The sequence below is a fragment of the Coturnix japonica genome, chromosome 3 (assembly GCF_054131305.1).
Source record: "Coturnix japonica strain WE chromosome 3, WE-NBRP24, whole genome shotgun sequence".
NCBI lineage: Eukaryota > Metazoa > Chordata > Aves > Galliformes > Phasianidae > Coturnix > Coturnix japonica.
The window spans coordinates 24261399-24282288 of record NC_140665.1 but is presented as its reverse complement, the minus strand read 5'-3'; the positions used below and the strand labels follow the sequence as shown (position 1 = coordinate 24282288).

The window sequence follows — 20890 nt, the reverse complement described above, 5'->3', positions numbered from 1 at the left end:
AGAGTATCAAGAGCTATTTGCACAAGGAGAACTGTGCAATAAAGAAGTTCATAAAATCATGAGCAAAGTTCACCTTTATCCTCTACAAATAATGTTTCAACTTTCTTCAGTCTGTATAATGAAAAAAAGCAATGTTTCATCCACATAAAACCATCCAGTACCTTTCAGTGTATTATACTGTCTTTTTGCTATGATGTGAAAAAAAATAAAATAAAAAAGCTGTGAATAGGAATCAGCCTAGATTTAAACGTAGGGAGACCACTAAGAGATAGTCATTCTCCTCTGCTCCTTGATTCAGAACAGAGGAATACACCCTTTTCTTCCCCATGTACACCTGTAGAAACTGCCATGGCGACACCTGCATCCAGGGCTGAGACAACCCAATGTTGTTCTGCAAAGCTATACATCTTTAAATTACTATATATTAGTAATTGCAGGAAGATATTAGCCCAAATGTAAAGAGCTTACAAGCTTAGCGTACAATCCTGATTCATCATTCTTTATTAACTTCAAGAGGATTTGCACAGATATGGAACGCTGTCCATAAGGGCATTTCTAGAAGCATCATGCGACCACAGAGATTAATTCTACAGTTCCTATGGTGAGAGTGGGATTTTCTGGAATAAGAAAGAGGATAACTGACCTGCTCAGGAAATAATTTCTCTATCTGTGCAACTATACAGTCTCACACACTGCTCCCAGATTTGAGCATACAGAGAACCAAATGACTGAACGCGAGAATGAATGCAGAATAATACCTCTCCTTTTATTGAGAATCGTACCCTTAAGAACAGAGGTTCAGAGCCTGTAGTTACAGACAGCATCACGCTGGGTTGTCAGGCTGTGACTTCAATTTCAGTGATGTTTTCACCCTGGTTTTAGAACCATGTATGTAGGTTGGCCCAGATGGGCAGAAGGCTGAAATCAAATCAGCAAAATGAAAAGATCTAATGAATCAGGTTTTCTCAAATTAACTGCTACTTAAAAATAATAAGCAACTGCAATTGATTCTTATTAGTGCATCAAGGGAAGATGGAGAAAATCCAGAGCTAGACAGTCACTTCATTTATATTCTTCTACTGAAATCTATCAAATTTAATCCACACAAATAGTAAACAGAAGAAAGCTACTTAGCATTCAAGTAGCAGGTCTAATTAGAGTCTGGCAAGGCACGCTTAATAGATGCACTTGAGCCAAACCCCGAAGCAGAACTCCTTTAAGCCTCAGGGAAGGATAAAAAGCCAAATAGGTTGAGATCCCAAATTTGTGGCAAGCTCCTGACTTTAGAACAGACTGTACACAATAGTGGCTCCAAACACCCACGAAACTGAAGAGATTTAAAATATTAGTCTGGATTAGAACTCTATTTGGCCAGCACATTATCTGGGTTCATTGCCCTCCACCCTGCTAGGTAGAAATTTGAGATTTTGAAGATATCATATTTCAAGTAAGACCTGAGCATATTAGATTCATCTTCATCAGTAAAGGAAAGACCAAAATAATGTTTAAGAAAGGTATAAGGGAAAGAGTAACAGAAGATAAAACAGCCTTAAACTTGAAAGTGTTGGAGGGAAGTAGCAAAAACTTCTAGGTTCTCATAGCACCTTTTTTTATTATGATCTTCCTTGATATCATTCTGAAAAGTGAGTTAGAAGTCACAGATAGAGATGATGGTTCAAGGAAGCATGGCAACATTAGGGTGTCTGAACTTACAAGGGGAATGGATCCAAATAAGCCATTAAATAAGAGAGCTGGTGGGTATTCTGGTTATGCAGCAGTGGAATGGGAGCACCTCCGGAATCGTCAGCTAATCCCAACCATTTCTTAAGCTACAAATTCCATCATTGACAAGAAGCCTGCTTTAGCCCCAAAACAAGAGATTTTATTTAACCACACTTGAACTGCATACAAATTGCAGGATGGAGTCTAGCCCCCTCGGAAAGACCAATCAATACTTTGCTTACTATTGCAAATAGGAAAAATAGGCACTAAGGCTGGATTAACAAATGGCTAGAACAGTCAGGATCCTGCAAGCAGACCACGGACACAGCTGTGTTATGGATTAAGTGCATTTCCTAAGGATCAAAGACAATCAGGGTAAGTTTGTTTAGATTCACTGTCTGATAAGAGATTAAAATGCAAATGGAAATCCAGATAGCTCTCTTCCTGAATCAATGCATTTCTCTGTACAAACCAGTGCTCCCAAATCTGGAAGCTTTGTGGGGAAATAGTCTACTTTGTCTCTGTTTTTTAATAACTGCAGAAAAGTTAAAACTTTGAGAAAAAAAATCACACATATTTTAAGTGCCCAGCCAAATGAAGGAAAGAAAACAAATGTGGAGTCATTCGTCCCTCAATTTTCATTGCATCTGCTCCAATAAATTATTTTAGCAGTTCCTTCTCTCAGTATGCAACTATCAGGCTGAGGAAATGGCACAAGTGGAGCAGCTTGATGAATGCAGTAAAAGCAAACACAGAGAACTGGAAAGAGAAATGACTGCTTGAAGGATAGTCCAATCCTTCAGCCACGGACAGTTACAGCCATGTAACAAAAGAAAATTATATCCAGTAGCCTATTATGTTATGCCATGCTATTTTAAGCTTGTACATGCTTTACTTACTTTTTAGCTTCACAGACACACCTGTAAAGTCCTCTTGTTGCTACTATGACCTAGAATGTTCTTTTATGTGCCTAAGCAGAAGATATTAGAGAAGGAGCCACGTTTAGCCCAGAAGGGACACAAGCTGCTTCCTCCACATTAATGAAACTGTTGATTCACATTACTGGGCAGAAAATTCCCAAAGTAATAACAAAATTGCACGGAGGGGATAGGAGGAAAAAAACCCTTCCAACAAACTAGGGAGTCATCATATTTTTCTGGACTCACTGAATACTAGATTTTGGGAGGAGATTCTGCAGCCATGAATCTCTAACTCAATAGGAAGTGAAGCAGCACCAAAATCTGGCTCTAATCCTTTCTTTCCATTCTTTTGCTTCGGGCAATAGGGACTTAAATTTATTTCATGCAGGAGATTTTGTTCTTTACAAGGCTCTATCAGGCCAGTTGAAAACAAATGTGCACATTGAATAATATTGCTGCCATAATATCAATTCTAGTGCTGGAGGAGCCTTCCAGATACACTAACTGGACTTTGATTTGAGTGCTTATTTCAAAAACTTATTGGTCAGAGACAGCGCTTTGCCCTGATGTCTAGATGTTACCATAATATTAGTAACATATAGATTTTATTTTCATAAAGTTCCCCTGCTTAGCTTACAAAGGATGCACATTTAAAATGTAAACACATGATGTCTGATCTCCAAAAGTAATGCCTCCTATTTATTTCTATGGAAACTACAACAGATACAGAGAACAATAACACTATTTGATAGAGCAAGTTCTCAGCTACAAAACACTTTTTAACATAGTCATCACCATTTGCTATGCACTTCCACCAGTCATGAACAAGAGCCTGCATGCTGCGCTCACAAAAATCTGCATCAGTGGAGCAGATGAGTATCTCAGACTTCCTGCTTTTTGCCTGTGGCTTCTTCTAAGCTTGGTTAAAGAGATGCCAATTATCCCAGCTACCCCAGCAAAGAACTATGTCCAGAGATCATCTCCTCCTCTCTACCACTGTTGCTTGCCCAGAAGGATTGATACGTGTAATTTATCATCCCAAATAAACCCAAACACCATAGAACTTGGAATATGCCTATACCTCTTGGCAGGAGAGGATGACAAAAGAATATTCATTCTAATTCAGGCACTTGAAACAAAATTTACAGATGACTCCAGGATAGATCGGGCAATTAGGAAATGGAAAGAATTGCCTTGGACAACCCTGTGAAGCAGCAGTCCTGCTAGAATCCCAATGTGTGGATCTCCTCCTCTGCAAAAAACAAAACAAAACAAAACAAAACAAAACACCTATCCAACATATTTGAGGAAATTATTTTGCAAAATAAAATCATTTATTTTTATTAGTAAAGAAAACCATTCAGCTTACATCCCATATGCTCACAGAAGTCACCAGACTTCTAGAAGCTACCAAATAAAAAGCAGTGTAAATTTTTGACACTAATACTGACCTGCAAAGTTTGGATGCCAATGTCAATGCACTGAAGACTATAATGCGTACTGTAGCTTTTAGTATATAAACCTTTCACCTAGATTTCAGTTCATAGACATTATTCTAGTACCAATACAATGAACAATAAACAATACCTCATGGTTTTTGTTTTCTCTCTCTGTCTTCTGAATCTTTTCTCTTTATCCACAGACAACTATTTGTGTCTTTAACACTTTAAAGTGCTGAAGATGCTTTAACACAACTTTAAAAGTTCGTCACATTTCAGTTTAAAGTTTACTGAACAGCCTATAAGATAATGTCAATGTAGAAACTCTGTTTCCTGCAAAAATGACCAAGAGGCACAAAGCTTGTACACAAAGACACTTTAATGCAAATCAGACAGTAATATATTTCATTCTAAGGTGCTCCACATCCTCAAATATTCAGCATCAATCCTCCCAGTTTTACCATTACTTTGAGAAATTCACTTGCAATCTAAAGAAGAGAATGTTAAAAATGACATCTTTTTATGTTTCTCTTTTTTATTTAACTTTCAACACTGTATTTCAACAACAACTGTTAAGCCTTTATGAGCAACAGGAGCATACTCTGCAAATCTGTGTTGAACATTGCATAGTACAATCTCAAAACTCTTATCCAAAACCCATGTATTCCAAAATTAGGTTTCCTCCCTCTACATGCAACATTTGAATAAAAAAGTCCTGACTTACTCCAAAAAATTCCACTCTGCAGTTACATAAACTCAGATCTTTTGACACCCACTCTGATTTATGAAGACACTGGTTTATATAAAAGACCTTCAAGAAAAGATGTAAAACAAAAATATTTTTGCTGACATTTCCAGAGGATTCTAACACTTCCATTACCATAGCATTGCACATATACAAATACACAGTGTCTGCTATATTGTACTTTGCAATATAATATTTCTGAAGGAGTATAAATGTTCTCTACACAAGGCCGTAGGATATTATGCTGTGACTATACCAGAAACTACTACTCAGCCATTCCATTTTATCTGTAACTTTATAATTAGGAAAGTGCCTAGGTTAAAATGATATTTATAAAAAAAGGCTTGCTTCAGATTAATAAAAGGTGCACATCTTGTAAGTGCAGATTCTAGTTCACTCTTTTTCTAGTTGTTTGATCTTCATTTCATTTTCAAACCCCGTTTTCTTATACCATGCTGTAAGTTTTGAACTACAGAAACAAATACTTGCTTTTGATCAAAACAAGAAACAATTTAGAATGTAGTTGAAATGTTGCCAATATATTTCAAGTATTCCCAGAGCTCATTTTTCCATCCTACATAACCAAAGCTTCGTTGACCAAGTTATAGCCTTGAAAAAATATTCTGAAAAAATATTTCAAGATTGCAGAATAGCTACATACTTCAAATTGGTAACATGGACATTTTGAATTTTAACAAAGTCTTCTTCCTCTTCATATGAGACCTCTGGACACAAAAAGCACATATTTTGCATGTTTTTTGAACTCTGTAGTTGTAAAAGTAGAGGTGGTTTTTCAGATAAATTTCTTATTTAGCTAACGAGAAAATAAATCATACCGCAAACACAGCGCTGAAGCTGCCGAGATTATCTTGCTCACATCCATGCTAAGAACCAAACGTCTTGTCCTTGCTTCTGAGGCATATGTTTATACCCCATGTCATTGTTGATGACTGAGATATGCTAGCTAGGTTTAAAATAACTAGCTTCAAAAGCTTGACAAAAACAAAAACAGTGCTGTGGATATACTGTTATAACTTACATAGAAATGTGCCATATTTGCTTGAGGTCAGCAGGAAAAAAAACCCAAATTCAACTCAACAGGCAGCATGGAATTGCAAGATGTTGTGGAAAGAACTGTCACAATTTCTAAAGTCAAACCAAGCAGGAACGTATTTCCACCTAATCTTCCATCAGTGCTTTCTGTTGAAATTCACAGGTAAATTCTATATCCACCCCTGGAGAACATCTCACAGGAAGCATAAGACAGAGAGAGTAGATAAAGACAAAGGTGCAATATGCGGCGTGCAGTTTCTCTGTGCACTGCGTGCATTTTAAAGGAAGGAAGGTCTCCATGCAGCTGCATGCAAAGCAGTTTGAGGACGGACCAGAAGTTATTTCAGTTAACAGTCTCCACTGCATTACCCACCCTGTGTTGGCTGTTGGCTACTGCAACCACAGGCACAACTCCGCCAGGAAGGGTCACAGCATTACTTCCAGTGCTCCCAGATGAATTCCCTCAGCTTGAAGCTGCAAAGGAGGACTTTTCCTTACCTCGGATGCTTGATGCAGAAGATAACTGCATCAAGCTGCATAACAGGGAGTCATATTATGAATCTCTTGCTCCTCAAAGGAAAAGAAGAAAAAATGAAGTCACAAGAGACTGGTACAAATACTAATACTTTTGTCAAAGGCAGAAACACACAAGGATTTTACAAAATACTGGCTAGACATTGTAGCACACTGACTGAAAGAATCATTCAAATACAAGCTTAATAAGGCAGGGTAAAAAAAAAATATCCATCACCTCACAGCAAAAGACACTTTGAAAATGAGTCTGTTGTGTGTGATTTCAGTGATGCCTGAGGGAGACAATGCTCTTTCTGCTCATGTTTTTCATACTTTCAGTCAAATAGATTGCTGAATAATCCCGTTTTCTTTATTTTAATGGGTGAGAAAGCTATTATGCAGAAGGTGTTTCCATATGTCGCAGTTAATAAAGGCAATTCTTGCTAATAAGAACGGGTTTTGTCTGTTCAGTATCTGATGAAAAGCTCTCCTGTTGTGAGGAAAAAGCAGATCATGTGGATAGAAGAGAATTCTAGGGCTGCACACTTCAGTGGCTCCTGGAAAAATCTGTAAGCGGATGAATCCCAGGTCTTCTCCAATTGATTCCCAATCAGTGACATTCATTAGGGTGCTCAGGGTACTAGAAGCATTTCAGGACAAAATCTCTCCTTCTTATTCACCCTTTGCTTGCTGGTGAAGGACAGCGGACAAGACCTGGATCCATCACTCTGCAAAATCAAGTCCCTTCGGGAGGTCACTGTGCTTTCTTTTTCAAGGAAGCATCTGGATGACTGTCTCAAGAGTTCAAAATCTGACATGGTCAGCATGGCTAGTTACAGGCTGGTATCACAGATGCTCTTTCAGACTGAAACTGTAAATAAACTGGGGGAATATATTTTGGGAAGGGGGAAATCACCCAGAGGTATGAGATACTACTTTCACCTTCATCTTTCTAACCACAGAGCTGGGCATAAATCCATAGCCAGATAATAACCTGACATCCATACAGTGCCATTAGAGTTACCTAATAAAGAACTAGAAAAAAACATCTTGAAGCTTATCCCAGCTTATGGTGATGTGTTCAGTGTCTGACTATCTGTTAAAAGCCATATGGAAACAAAATCGTTGAAAGACATAACTTGCTTAAGATAATCAATGTATCTCAGCTAGGTTTACACAGCAGTGCTACACTCTACTTGCCTCTTGATCTCAAAGAACGGCAGAGATTGTTCACCTGTAAGTACCTGAGTAGAAAAAAGACCTGCCTCTGTTGCCATTCCCACTTTCAGGGGACTGACAGCTTCCTACATGTAGTTACAAAAGGCACATCATCTCTCCATGGTAAGTCTTCACCTGTAGCCTTACAAGTATGAATTTCAAAGCATTCTGCAGCAAGACAACTTTCTTGTCCATATGTATAAAAATGTAGTAATTATTTAGTGGAGAGTCATTGCTAACAGGAAATAATCTTATTTCCTCATGTTTTCCTGGGAATGGTGTTCTGCTGGTTTTGACTGTTTCTGTAGACTTCAAGAAATGCTAAAAATCCCCAAAGAAAAGGGTGGATGCTTGCAAATATATAGATAATCAGACCGGCCAGATGTTCATGGCCACACATGATACTTTCCAGGATTTTAACCAAAGTTAATGTGGTCAGCATTTTAAACCTGGCCATTAATTCTGGGTACAACCTAATTTGATCAAAGTTTCTGAACTGCTGAACAACAACTCCTTGTTTCAGCCTCTGGTCGCTCAACAGTTCAGAAAATCAAATCCAAAGTGATTCAAGCCAATATTAAAAAATTCAAATATCTGAAGTCTGCAGCACTTTCTGAAGATGCTGACACCTAAAGGCTAAATCCTGCTACAAATACATGGCAATTGTTTTGAAAGTTACTTATTCTTATATTGCACCACTAGAAGGCATAGACAAAACTGTGGGGGGTACTCTGCATCCAAATTTCTTCCTTGTGGTCAGTATGAATAGTGCCTCTCTGACCATTCAAGTCTGGCAGGGGGAAGTGGGGGAAATAGCGGGACAATCATCAATAGGCCTGCACAGCGAACCTGAAGTAGCCCTTACAGAAACAAAGGAGAACAAGGGCTACTGTTGGATCCTGCCCAGAACACAGAACCCAGCCACAATATAGGTCCATATAGGTCCTGAAGATGTGGAAGGTCCCATTGCATCTGTGTTCACAATTAACAAGATTTTAACATAATTATGTTGCTGATGTTGTTGTGTCTTCAGTGCGTGATGGTTCTTGGCTCTATTCGTGCCTGCCTATTGTTCATGAGAGATTTTGTCTTCGCAAGAACTGGAGAACAAAGTGTTCTGGAAGCTCTTTTCAGTTGCAATCTGGTAAACTTCTTACGGATTTTTCTGTATGAAGGGAAGGAGGAAAGGAGGGAAGGAGGAAAGAGACAACAGCAGAGATAAATCTCAGTCTTTAACAGGCTACTGAATTGATAAATAACAAACAAACACATACACTTACCAGAGTAGAAAGGCTAGTTCCTAGAAAAGAGACTTCCAGTCAAGTAAAGCAAGCCCTGGACATCAACTGATGATTCACAGTTGTCTCCAATTAGTAACTGACACTTACTTGGTGAAAAGTGAATTGGTGTTAGGCAATATTTGGATGATAATGATTAATTATATGAAATCTTAGGACAGAATACTCAAATGGGGAATCCTTGTGTGTGATTTCAATACAATAATGAAGGGTCACAGGAGAAAGAACGAACGTGTTATTTCTTTAAAAGTGATAGACCGGGATCAATTTTCAATGTGGTTGTTTTCACTGTAACAATTTTGCAAGTAACGGATAGTCTGAGACTTAGGGCTTTTTGTACTGGTGCCTTTCAGGCACAGTTAATCCACTTTAACTTTAGTCAAATATTAACTAGAGTTGGTCATGTTGTTTGTATTGTAATCTAATGCATACAAGGATAATTAATTTTACAGAAAAAGCTTTGTTAAGTTCCAACTGCTCTGTTGTCTCTGTATTGCTACAAATCAAAACCATAATGCTGACTATAAACAGAGTAAAGTAGTAGAAAACATGGAAATGATGAATACAATGTGTATTGAGAACCATCTTCATTGTTAGGGTCCAGAATATTACATGTTGGTGGAAAATTACTTATTTTCTGAATTCACTCAAGTTTGTTATCTCAGCTTTCAGTTAGGCACTTTATAAATTAAAAAGATTTTGAGCTTATGGAAATGAACTACAGTGAATGCTGCCCCTTACCAATTAGAGAGACAAGGTTTTCTAATTCATACTTTCAAAGTTGAAAATCTGACCTGATTGCAAATTATATGGTGCTGATGTGCATCAGAGTGCATCAAGGTTTTGACACAGTAACCAAAGAAGCAATTTTTCCCTTTCATCTTAATGGGCTGCTAACTCTGAAACTGAAAAATGGTGGTCCTTGAAATTGAAAATACAGGAATAGCTTAAAATGTACTCCATTGAGTAATAAAATAGCTCTTATTTGCACGTTAAATTTTCAAGCACATATTTAGTTGCTGTTGGAGTTTTCCTCAGAAATCTAAGGTATCAACCAAATAACTGAGCCAGAGGAGAGAATCTTATGAAGGGCAAAACAATAAGTGAAAAATCAGGAGAATTTACTGAGCTCTACAGATTAAGGGAGCCATAAAAATATACCTATTTTGGTTTATGTTTTTGAAAGGCATAGGGTGGTATTTGTCTTAGCTGCCTGAAAGCAGGATGTCATCAGCATCTCGTGGTCTGGAATACCAGGCTAGGACTTAACATCATTCAGTACTAAGCGTAATAAAAGAAATGGAAATGAATTCCCAAAAAGCAAAGCTTTGGCAATTCATGCAGTCTCACAGAAACTCAAACTTATTCATTGAGTACTTACTTTACACGGTCATCTCAATTTAAGCCTAAGGAGATACCAAATAAATTGACAAGAAATTGTATTCAGAATGGTAAGATCACACAAAGATAACCTAAAAATGTTAGAAATATATATCTTTCTAAAACAATAAGATAGGAAGGCTTTGTAAATTTATTTTAATAGACAAGAGCTGTTTCCCACAAATATTGCCATGGGGATCGCTCTAGAAAAAGCCTACATAATTGGGCTCCTTATTAATACATTTGTTTACAGAATTTGTATTTACTTAAAGAACTGATGTTCTCATTAAACATGAGAAGACCACAGTTTATAAAATGGTTATACAATAGTTCGCCCTTCTGAATTTATAATATGGAAACTTCAAAAAACTGTTGAGAAGTTCCTAGCAATGAAAATAAACAACAACAAACAGGTCATACTAAATGTAAGGATAGTAAAAAATCTGTGATTAGCGTTTATAATTGTTATGTAAGGACAGTTAAGTCCAGGGATGTATTTAACAACTAGCACAAAGAATGGCATAACTGAAAAGAAGGTTATCAGCATTGCATCATGCAAACTACAGAACCAATTGGTCAGCCCTTCAATTATCATAAATGGAAGTAGCACCATACAGGCAGTCAGACGAGCTAATCTGGTAAGTGTTCTGAAAAGACAATCCAGAACTTCTATTTAAACAGGATTATGAAAATGCTTCCAGAAATAAGGCTGGAAGGATGGAAATTTCCAGACTTCATTTAACATGTTATTTGAAAAATCATTTTGCTAAGATCGAAACAGTTCTTTTAATAGCAAAAATATTCAGGGTGGAGGAAACCGACTCATTACACTGAAGAATCTAAAACAGTCTAAAACAGTTAAACTTTTTAAGAGCCACAGATCGTGTTTTACAACCCTTCATCAGGCTTCTTCTTCTTTTTTTCTTTTTTTTAAACACTTGAGTAATCAGGTCATAATGGTAACTGACAAAAGGTAGGAAATTCAAAGATAAGGTTGTCGGTGCCTCTCTCTCAGAACACTTCAACACAATCTCCTCACTCCCTAAGCAATATAACAAATTAAGGGCAGAGTCACCTTTAATGTTCAATTTCCTGTCCCTTTTTCAGTTAATGCCAGCCATACGTTTTAATTACATACAGCTTTTTATTTGGTGCTGGCAAGTAAATGACTTTAATATCTGTAGCGGTGATAACATCCTTTGCAGTTGTTAGGAAAGAGTAATTGCCATTTTCACCTCCTTTTTCTTTCGATTCTTGTACTGTGCTTCAAGCATGGTGTGTTAAAGACTTCATTTGAAATGCTAATTAAAAAACGTTTTAAAGCCTTTGCATTGTACTTCTAGTCCTCCTGAGACCAAAGGTAGGAAAATGAATCAAACCTTCAAATAGGGGATTGGTATACAAAGCCCACTGCACTCATTTCTATGTCAGATGCAATGCAGCGATGCGAATGTAGAAGGTGACAAATTATTTATGCCCATGTGATAGTACCAAAGTTAAAGGTAAATAAGGCACCAAGCAGCCATTCAGGGAACTATGGAAATGAATGTAAGTACTGCATACTATTAATATGTATCTTCTCTTTGCATGTTCCATACAGGGACTGTAATACATTGTGTAGAAATAATGGTCATACCGAGTGGGGCATTTATGCCATGCTTAAACACAGTTAGGCAAACAAGTTCATTGAACCAACCCGTTTTTAGGATTTAACTGGATTCTGCACTTCTAACTGACCATCTTCTGAAGTTTATAACCTGTTGTGATATCTAGATTTCTCAGGAACAGAGATTTCCATGTCAGACACCATTTTGTTAGACTGCCCCTCTGCTGCCATCTGTCACTCAGCAGCAATGTTTAATGGAATACTGGTGGGAAGGTTCAACAAACCAACATCCACCTCTGACACTGTGAGCCAAGAGAATAACACATGAAACATTACTTTTGGAGCAGCCGTCGTATTATTACATTGTTGCTGCTGGTAGCACAGATAATCTGAACCAGTCTGCAGCAAGAATAAAATAATGGATTAGCTTCACAATCAACATTGAAATTTCACAGACTCTTTAGATTGGGGTTCACTATTCACTGTGACTTGCCAATTGTAAACAGAAAGTTAAATTGGCCAGCTTCACAAAATACTGCCACCCTAGAAGAAAGTGGAGTTTTGAACACTGACTACAGCAAGGCAGAATTCTGCAGTTCTATATATTCTTTATGTAAAATTTGTGATCAGTGTTAATATAAAGACATACAGAGAGAAAATAATAATTTTTAAAGTTTGCCATGTTCTATATTTCAAGCAACAAAGACATACGAAGTTGCTACTGCTGCTCCAGGGCAATGAAAACATTGTGTGCAATCTAAGCTCTTTGAGTGCAAGCTCAATGCCACGTAGCAAAACACAACTATTTAATAAGTAACCATGATTCCTTGTGGCATAATAGTCTTAATTACCACTTACTTCCCTGAAGGCTTGCTGTATCCAGAAGTACACTATAACTCTTTAGTGGATTAAATTACAAGAAAGGGGACTATTTTAGGAGTCTGACAGTCTTTCCATTAATTTCAACAAGGCTTTTACACTAAGTGAAAGGCAAAAAAGTGAGCAATGCTGAGTCTGCTAAAATAAAAATTAACTGAGATGAACTTGTACATGTAGATACAGATTCTTCGAAACCCAGTAACTCACACCACCTCCTTCGTTTCTACACCTGTGTGGAAATGCAGAGTGGGAATGCCGTATTTTATTTGTCTACTTGGCTTGGTGATGTAGGCTTTTTTTCCCTTTGACACTTTAAGGCTCAAGTTTACTTACTTACTTATTCTATTAAAATTTTGAGTTAACCTCAAAATTGCAGAAACTAGGACAGGAAGCCCGGTTGTGAAATATTTATTTACAAAACAAATTATGTTTTATTACGTACCAGGCTAACAGGAAACACTAGCCTTGAGTCACTATTTTACATTATTAAACTAATACAGGTGGCAGAGCACGCTAAAATCTTTATGAGGTTAAAGAAGTGCTGCTGTAGACTCTTGAGAATCATATAAACATTCTAAGAGCTTGACTTATTTTTTTTTCATCCTAGCAAGGAAGTGTTTTCCTTTGCTTGTGGTTATCTTCCAATTTGGCACAAATATTTAGAGGAAAACTGTTCTCTGTGAACAGTTCACAGATACATCAGTTAAAAGTCATAGTGCCAGGTCTTCCTGAGCAGCTTAATATATTACTTTTCAAACAGCATACCACACTGAGGGCATTTTGTGTTTCAGAGCAACAGTTAAGAGTTACTATGAATGTATAAAGCTGTAAACAATGTTTGTGAGCCATTTTATTATGGACTCAGGTCGAATGTTTAAAGTGCAGACTCCTGTGATAATGTGGCATAGCACAAGACACCATTTTATCTCTACTTGATGCTGGTTTAAAATCTACTAAAAAAACCCACAACTTCTTTGGAGCAGAAACCATCCCTTCGTGTACATTCATAGAGTACCTCCTAGGTCAACAGGGATCTGGCCCATTACTGAAATTATTTATATCACTTTTACTGCAAACAACTGGCATGGCTTTCAGAAAAAAAATCATCTCATCCAGCAGATTTTTCCATGCTTTTGTTTTCTCTGAAAATGGCATGTTTCATCAATATTGTAAAGTGGTTTTAAGTGCTCTGAGAGAAAGAACTAAAGAAGTGCAAAGTATTATTCTCAGCATTACTGTTCATTTTTCAGCTGCATGCTGGAACTGAGATAAACTTATCTGTTAACCCCTAAGAAACATTCTAAATAGATGCTGTCATAAGGCAGTCATCACATGATGACTAAACCTTAACAATCAGTGATAGAATTATTCTCACAGTTCATCTGTGAGCCTGGTACATACCACCAAGAGACTAAAATTACCCACTGCAGATGGCTAGGACAAAAATGATAGCACATCAGTTTCACTGCAACATGGACTTGCTCACTTTTTGGCAATGCCAGCAACACGGGGGCTGTGACTCCTTCCTTCTCCTCCGATTTGTGGTAAGCACCATTTCAAAGATAAACCTCAGTATAGTTGACAACGCAGGTCTCATCATGGATTAAGAAGATTATGACTTGCCTTATATCTCAGGTGGAGTTTTGCTAACTCAGCAGTGACATTATTCCCTGTTGCAGGCCAAAAAGCAGTGCCTATTGGAGAAGCATGCACAGAGTCATGTTTCTCAGTTTCCCTCAAAGAAGGGAGAAAGGCCAGCCTATGAAGTCATGGCATTCAACCACAGTGCTCACCTTAGAGGGAATGAGACCTAGCAAAAGGAGATCAATGGAATGGGTAAAAAGTAAATTATTCATACATCTTAAAACAAAACAACTGCTCAGGCTTCAACAGACCTGTAACCTGAGCTTTGGGACAGCTGCTTTGAACCTTATTTGAAATTAATTAGCCTCTTCTTAGTTAACAGTGACTTCAGACAGCTTAAGGCATGAATTTGCTTTGCTGAAGAAAGAGCTGCTTAACCTCTCCTTCCCTGTCAGCATACCTACAAGATTCACCACACATTTGTCAATATGTCGGCACTCAGTGAATCCAAGGAGCCAGAAAGTCTTCCACAGGTGCAAAAGCCAGAAGATACTAAAGCAACTCCTTTATTCTTCCCCTACAGGATGTGGGTGAATTCCCACACTGCAGGACTTTATACTTTGCCAATAGAAATTGTCATCACCATCTATTATTTTTAAGAATAGTCACTCGATATATTAAATATAACCCACTATTAAATGAAAATATATCCCACATAAGAGTATACATTTCTTTCTTCAACAAAAAAATTGAGAAAAAAATGCATCAGAGCTGGCAGAGTAAATGAAAAATGGTTTTCACCTCCTTCCTGAACATCTTGCGTAGTAATTCATGATTCCTATGTTATTCCAGAATATACATATATATTCTGGATATATATAAAGATATATATATCTTTAAGAAGGGGTTAAGAACATACAGCAACTGAGTTTTGGCCTTGATCTACAAACACTGTGTGTGGTGTCCTTAGTGACAGATAGCAGAAAACCCTGCCTGACTAGTATCACCATTTTGATTCGGATTCAGAAATATCTTTTTGGTTCATTTCAATTCTGTGATGATATTTGACTTCAATGGTTTGTCCCCTAAGTTAGGTATAGATTGGTCAGAAGTTCTGGTGACACATGGTCTAGCAGAGTAATTCCCAAAGACATATGTAAGCTCACAAATTAACAGCTTTAGAGCAAAGAAAAAAATTTAAGAAAAAAATGCTTAAGATAGAAATTGAAGAACATGAAAAATATTTTTCTATGATATGCTTCACAAAACAAAAATCTTGCACTCTGTTGTCTTTTCCACTTTTGATATGCTTCAAACACTCCATCATGACTACTTTAGTATTTTATTTATTAGGAGAATAATTTATGACTTTTTATTAGCCTTTTTGTTTGTTTCTTTTCTTACCTTGTTTGATTATTTCATCTGAGCTTCGTGGCCTGAACTCTATGTTTACAATATTACATTTTATAATACTACCTGAGGCTGAAAAAAAAGGCAATGTTTTATCTTTATCAATATTGCATATAGTTTTCCTGGAATAAAACACGCACTGATAGAGTATGTTTGGAGAAGCTTCTTGGCACTACTTGCTATTAAGCAAAGGAAGAAAATCAGAATTAATCCTTCATACCAAAGAGAGCTGAACAGCATCAATCCCTTTCCTCAACAGAGGAAATCTTTGCCACAAAATGATTTAGAATGCTAATTTTTAAAGTAATCCTCATTTAAGATCATAACTTTTATTTAACACTCATAGTACCAAGGGTCTACTCCAGTTCGTTTTCTGACTACACTCAGAAGATTTCATTCAGCTCTCCAGTCTTCCAGCCAACAGTTTTCCTGACAGTATTGCACAGCGTTTGCTGGTCTGTTTAATTAGAAAGTGCAGAACATCCTCAAGAGTAGCTGCATATTAATATTATTCAAATTTACAGACTAAAAGCTGGAGCTACTCAGACATTAAAATGCCTTGTGGAACTGTGAAGCACAAATCTGAGCTTTTACTACTCGCACAATATTTCTATTGTATTTGGTCAAGTAAATATTTTAACCTCTATTCATAGCACAAGTAATGAAATCAACCACCTATCTTGTCTTCTTAAATCTCTGACAAGAACTGACAGTTATCTCTGTGATTGCCTTTCACAGTTATTATGTTCTCTTCAGTATTTTACATTTAAAATCCTCATGTAGTTACTTATGCAAGCTTTTTCACAAAAAGATTCCAACATTTGCTTCTTCACAGCCTTATTTACATTAATGCTACAGAATCTTGCATTTAACAGATCTCAAGAAGTTAAGTACTCAGAAGAGCATAACAAACAATAAATGATTGAATGTATACTCTAAAATATAGACTACTTCAGAATTAAATCTTCTATCAGTAAAAAAAAAAAAAGTAATTTTTGTAGACTGAAATTTAGAAGCAGTGTTCAAGGATAATGGCCATCAATAACAAAGAACTAATTGTGATAAAGCTCAGTGGTTAAGGCATAAGAATTGTGAGGGGAAGCTGCTTTTACTCCTGAACTAGCGTTACTTGAGCACTGCTATAGATAAAATCTGCATAATCAGTCTTGTCTTTTCTTTGATAATGAAGTATGTGGAAGACTACACTGGTCTGACAAGTTAGCATTTTCATTATTATTTTTTTATATGTTTTCCAAGGCTCTCTTAAAGTGCTTTTAAAATGGAAACTAGAAAACAAATTCTTATTCAAAATCAAATAGTTTTTAACTCCCACAATAGAATAAGGCTAAGAATTACAAGGCAACACATTTCCACTGGGGATGTAGATTTAGGAAAAAGCTGAGCAGCAAGCTAACAAAAAGTAAGCCCTAAGACCTTCAGTTTAAAAATACTGTAAAGGGGATTGGGTTCAGCTAAATCAAATCTACCACACAAACACAAAAGACTGTTACTGAGAGAAAATCTTTAGAAATGGCCAATGGTACTGCAAGAAAGTCAAAGTTCATAAAAAACTGTAAGAAAACAGGTGAAAAAAAAAATGCCTGACATCCTAATTTAACATAAAGCAAGTTACTGAGTTACTGTCTGACACACTCAAGCTCCACGGTTGCACACAGTGGGAGCCAGGCATGCGTTTAAGAGCTTTAATGAACTTGGATTAGAAGGTCTAACAAAACAAACAAAGTTCCTTGAAAAGTTAAATAACCTTACAGGAGCCTTTCCACCAGCATCTGTGCTTAAGACAATCATTAATGAACTTAACATCCCTGTGTTTTATTCCAGCTCCTTCCTCACCCCCCAGTTTCCTAGGAAAATTAAATTTTGCAAAAGGTCTTGTTTTGGGAATTATATTTCCCTTCCCAAACATAAAATGCACTGGCTATTTCCATACCTTCTGTCTGAACATGAAGTGACTCTTCTGGTTGAGTAACACTTCTAAATGTGTCATTGCTCTATAGCTGAGTTGTGTGAATTAACCACAAATGAGCTCTTACCTATAATGCAATTGCTAAATATGTTTTGGTATCTAAGCCACCATAGAGAAGCTGCATATGTGAATTTCTGCTCACAACAGGGTAGAATTCTACAAGATCATTTTACAAGATCCAACTGTGTGGCTTTTCAGGCAGCAGTAACTAGGTCATTTACAACCATCTGTTCATAGCCCTCTGTCTCCCTGCTGTCATCACTAAAGCCGTGGACTAATTAATTTTCACCTTCTAATCAGTGGAGATAGCTCTGAAACTAACAAATTGCCCAGTCTCAGTCAGCAGCTTCTGGACTCCTGTGGATAGCATTTCCGTGAGACTTCATTACCAATAAAGGTAAAAAGTGTTTGAAAGGAGATTCCTTCTTGACCTGCTCTGTGTATAAAAGCCCTACGGAAAAATAAAATGGTCTTCATCTGATTCTTCAGATGGAGAACAGATCTTTACAGAATTACACTCAAATCTCCAATCAAGTATTTAGTTGGCGTATGAAATTTGCTATGAGGAGTTGGGAATCTAAAGGCTTAAAGATACAGGCTTGCAGTCTCACAGAAGCCTGTGAGAGAGCAGCAAACTAAATCCAGTTTTCTCATGTTCTGCCTAAGAGTGCCAACATCTTCCTCTTAGCTTGTAGCTTTAAACAAGGTGAGCAGCTTACTACAACATCACAGAAACTTTATCTTAAACAAAGCTCCAAGCCAACATGGTTGTATTTCATTTGTTCTGAAGACTATCAAAGCAAAATTCTTCACAGCATATGTTCTTCAAGCCCAACAGCAACCAACTGTTTTACCGATCAGGATTCCGTATCACAGCACCTCAGCTACAGCTCAGGGGAGAATTATCACTTATAAGGCATCAACAGTACATAACATCCACCAATTATTCCACACTAAATAAAGTCAAAATAGCAGTTCAGTGAAATCTTTAGACTACAGATTTTTGTTCTGATGAAAGTGACAAAATATAACAACTTTGAATAGTACCTAGCCATGTAGGACTTCTACCTGGAGCAGGGACAATTCCTCTCCAAGCTCCCCATCTGCTGTACTGTACTAGAAATAATTGCAAGCTCACCCGTACTCACATGCATCCGATCAATATTTGGAATTCTATCAACAAGGATTAGACATAATCCTAAAAGAGAGAATCTAATTCTATAATCCGTGTTTTTCAATATGTATGACCATGATATAATCCAGCAGAAGTAAAGTAACCAGAAAAATGCATCCTTAGATAGTTATTTATCTATTTTCTGATTAGAGGTTTGCAGCTGGTGCATAGCATTGTTAGACTTGCAGCTCATTCTCCAAGCGTGCAGTCAAGCATCTCCACGCAGTCAGATAAAGGATGGGAGTCTCGTGGCCACAGTTCCATGCAGATAAGAAATGAAATGGTGCTGTGATCCGATAATGGAGAGTTTCAGATCTAGAATCACAGTTCAAATCAAACTGCCTCATCTTTATGAAAAGCAGAGGCCATCCTTGAGTGAACATTAAAAAAATATTTTTTTTTTTGTGCACAACTTTTAGTGCATAATGGAGGTCAACTGAGAAAAGAAGTACACATGACCAGGAGCATTTCTGTGATCAGAAACTATGTGTCTGAAGAGGGAGAAGGAACAGAGAAAACAGTAGAATCCTGACTTTGATCCAGACCTGCATCTATCTTCTTTACTAAGGAATCAAGATACAGGAAATTTACTCCTCTGCTTATCCCTTTTCTCCCATCAACATCCTCCAACTGTTAACTTCAACACAGTACCTGATATTAAAACCCACATTGAAAGGAGATGGGACAATGGCAAGTTATTATTAGGAACTTGTAATATGATAAGGGTTTGGCTCATTTGAGTTTAGGGTTTACACTGATAGAATGACAGTGCATTGATTGCTAGGCGTAAATGCCAGAGCACCAGAATTAATTTTCCTGATTTCTGCAAAAGAACAAGGCCACTGATGGTAAAAGTAAGACACAACGTTATGCTGTATTTAGTTTGTGAGCACCACATTCTCTTTTTTACTTTTTTTTTTCCAACATGCAACTTTAGCTTTAAGCTACTGTGTGTGTGCTATGAGACATGCATAAGTAAAAATGAGTGATATCAGGCAATTATCATAAACACTGTGATATCCTTAGACAGTAACTCAAAAAATCAAGGGAAGCTTTTTTGTTCTAGAGGAAGAACACGATGTGAAGAATATGAAAATTGCCTATATAATGCTGCCACAGGGATGCTTCTCAAATCATTTTATCAGCAAAAAGGAAGCAATGTCTGCTGGTAACAGCTAAAGATCACATTCTAATTTTAACAGTTGCAGTTAGATCATTCCCAATGGAGTTGCACTTACCGTGAGAAGGTTTCTAACTGCTTCAGCGCTGAAAGGAAACAAGCATTGAGTCATTCAACTGTAGTTCTATATGCAAATATGCTTTTTGGCCCATGAAGGGAAAGCATATGGAATCTGCAGCTATAACCCTTCCAGTCAAACCTTTCCAGACATTTCTTATAATGCAAATGCTGAAAAAAATGTCATTTTTCACACAATATTTTAGCTGTCCCTATACAAATATGATCAACAGCACACACACATGTTCTGTTATGGACAGAGTGTATGTATAGGAACAGCATGCATACTGCATACCTAGAACTGGTAAGAAAAATTAAAATCTACAGATAAATTTTCCTTGACATCCAGCAGCTATTTTGACTTACTAATTTTATTCACTGATCACCTTATATAACTCAACAGATATTAAGCTGATATATTCCATTTTCATTAAGTTTCACTAGACCACAATGAGAACTTTCCCTTCCCCCCCCACAACCCCCCCCCCCACGCCGTTATTATAGAAGTCCCAGAATGGTAATTCAGTACAAAGAATTTAATTTCACACATTGTAGCCATTTTTTGCATTAACCTCTAACTGAGCCTACATTACAGCTAGTCAACAAAATGGGAATAAAGCTCAAAAAGATTCCTTATGGCAAAGGTGATTTAGTAAAATGTTCTGAATAAAATTCTTTTATAGTTATGAGACTATTGTCTGATCTCAGTTCTGCACATTGTGGTG

General features: G+C 37.1%; 1 protein-coding gene across 5 annotated transcripts in view; it reads right to left on the bottom strand.

Annotated features, from left to right (window-relative positions):
* Positions 1–4442: 4442 nt before the first annotated feature.
* Positions 4443–20890, bottom strand: part of MTA3 (metastasis associated 1 family member 3) — a 130210-nt gene continuing 113762 nt past the window's right edge. For 2 of the 5 annotated variants that reach the window (XM_085543027.1, XM_015857527.3), the window contains exons 19-20: positions 20167–20194; positions 4443–8775 (exon numbers count right to left, since the gene is read on the bottom strand). In XM_085543027.1, coding sequence (XP_085399153.1) covers positions 8764–8775; positions 20167–20194 — 40 coding nt within the window. In that variant the 3' untranslated portion in view covers positions 4443–8763. Of the gene's footprint in view, positions 8776–19356; positions 20195–20890 lie in introns of those variants that run through there. The other 3 variants (XM_085543026.1, XM_085543025.1, XM_032443228.2) reach the window with 2 other exon arrangements.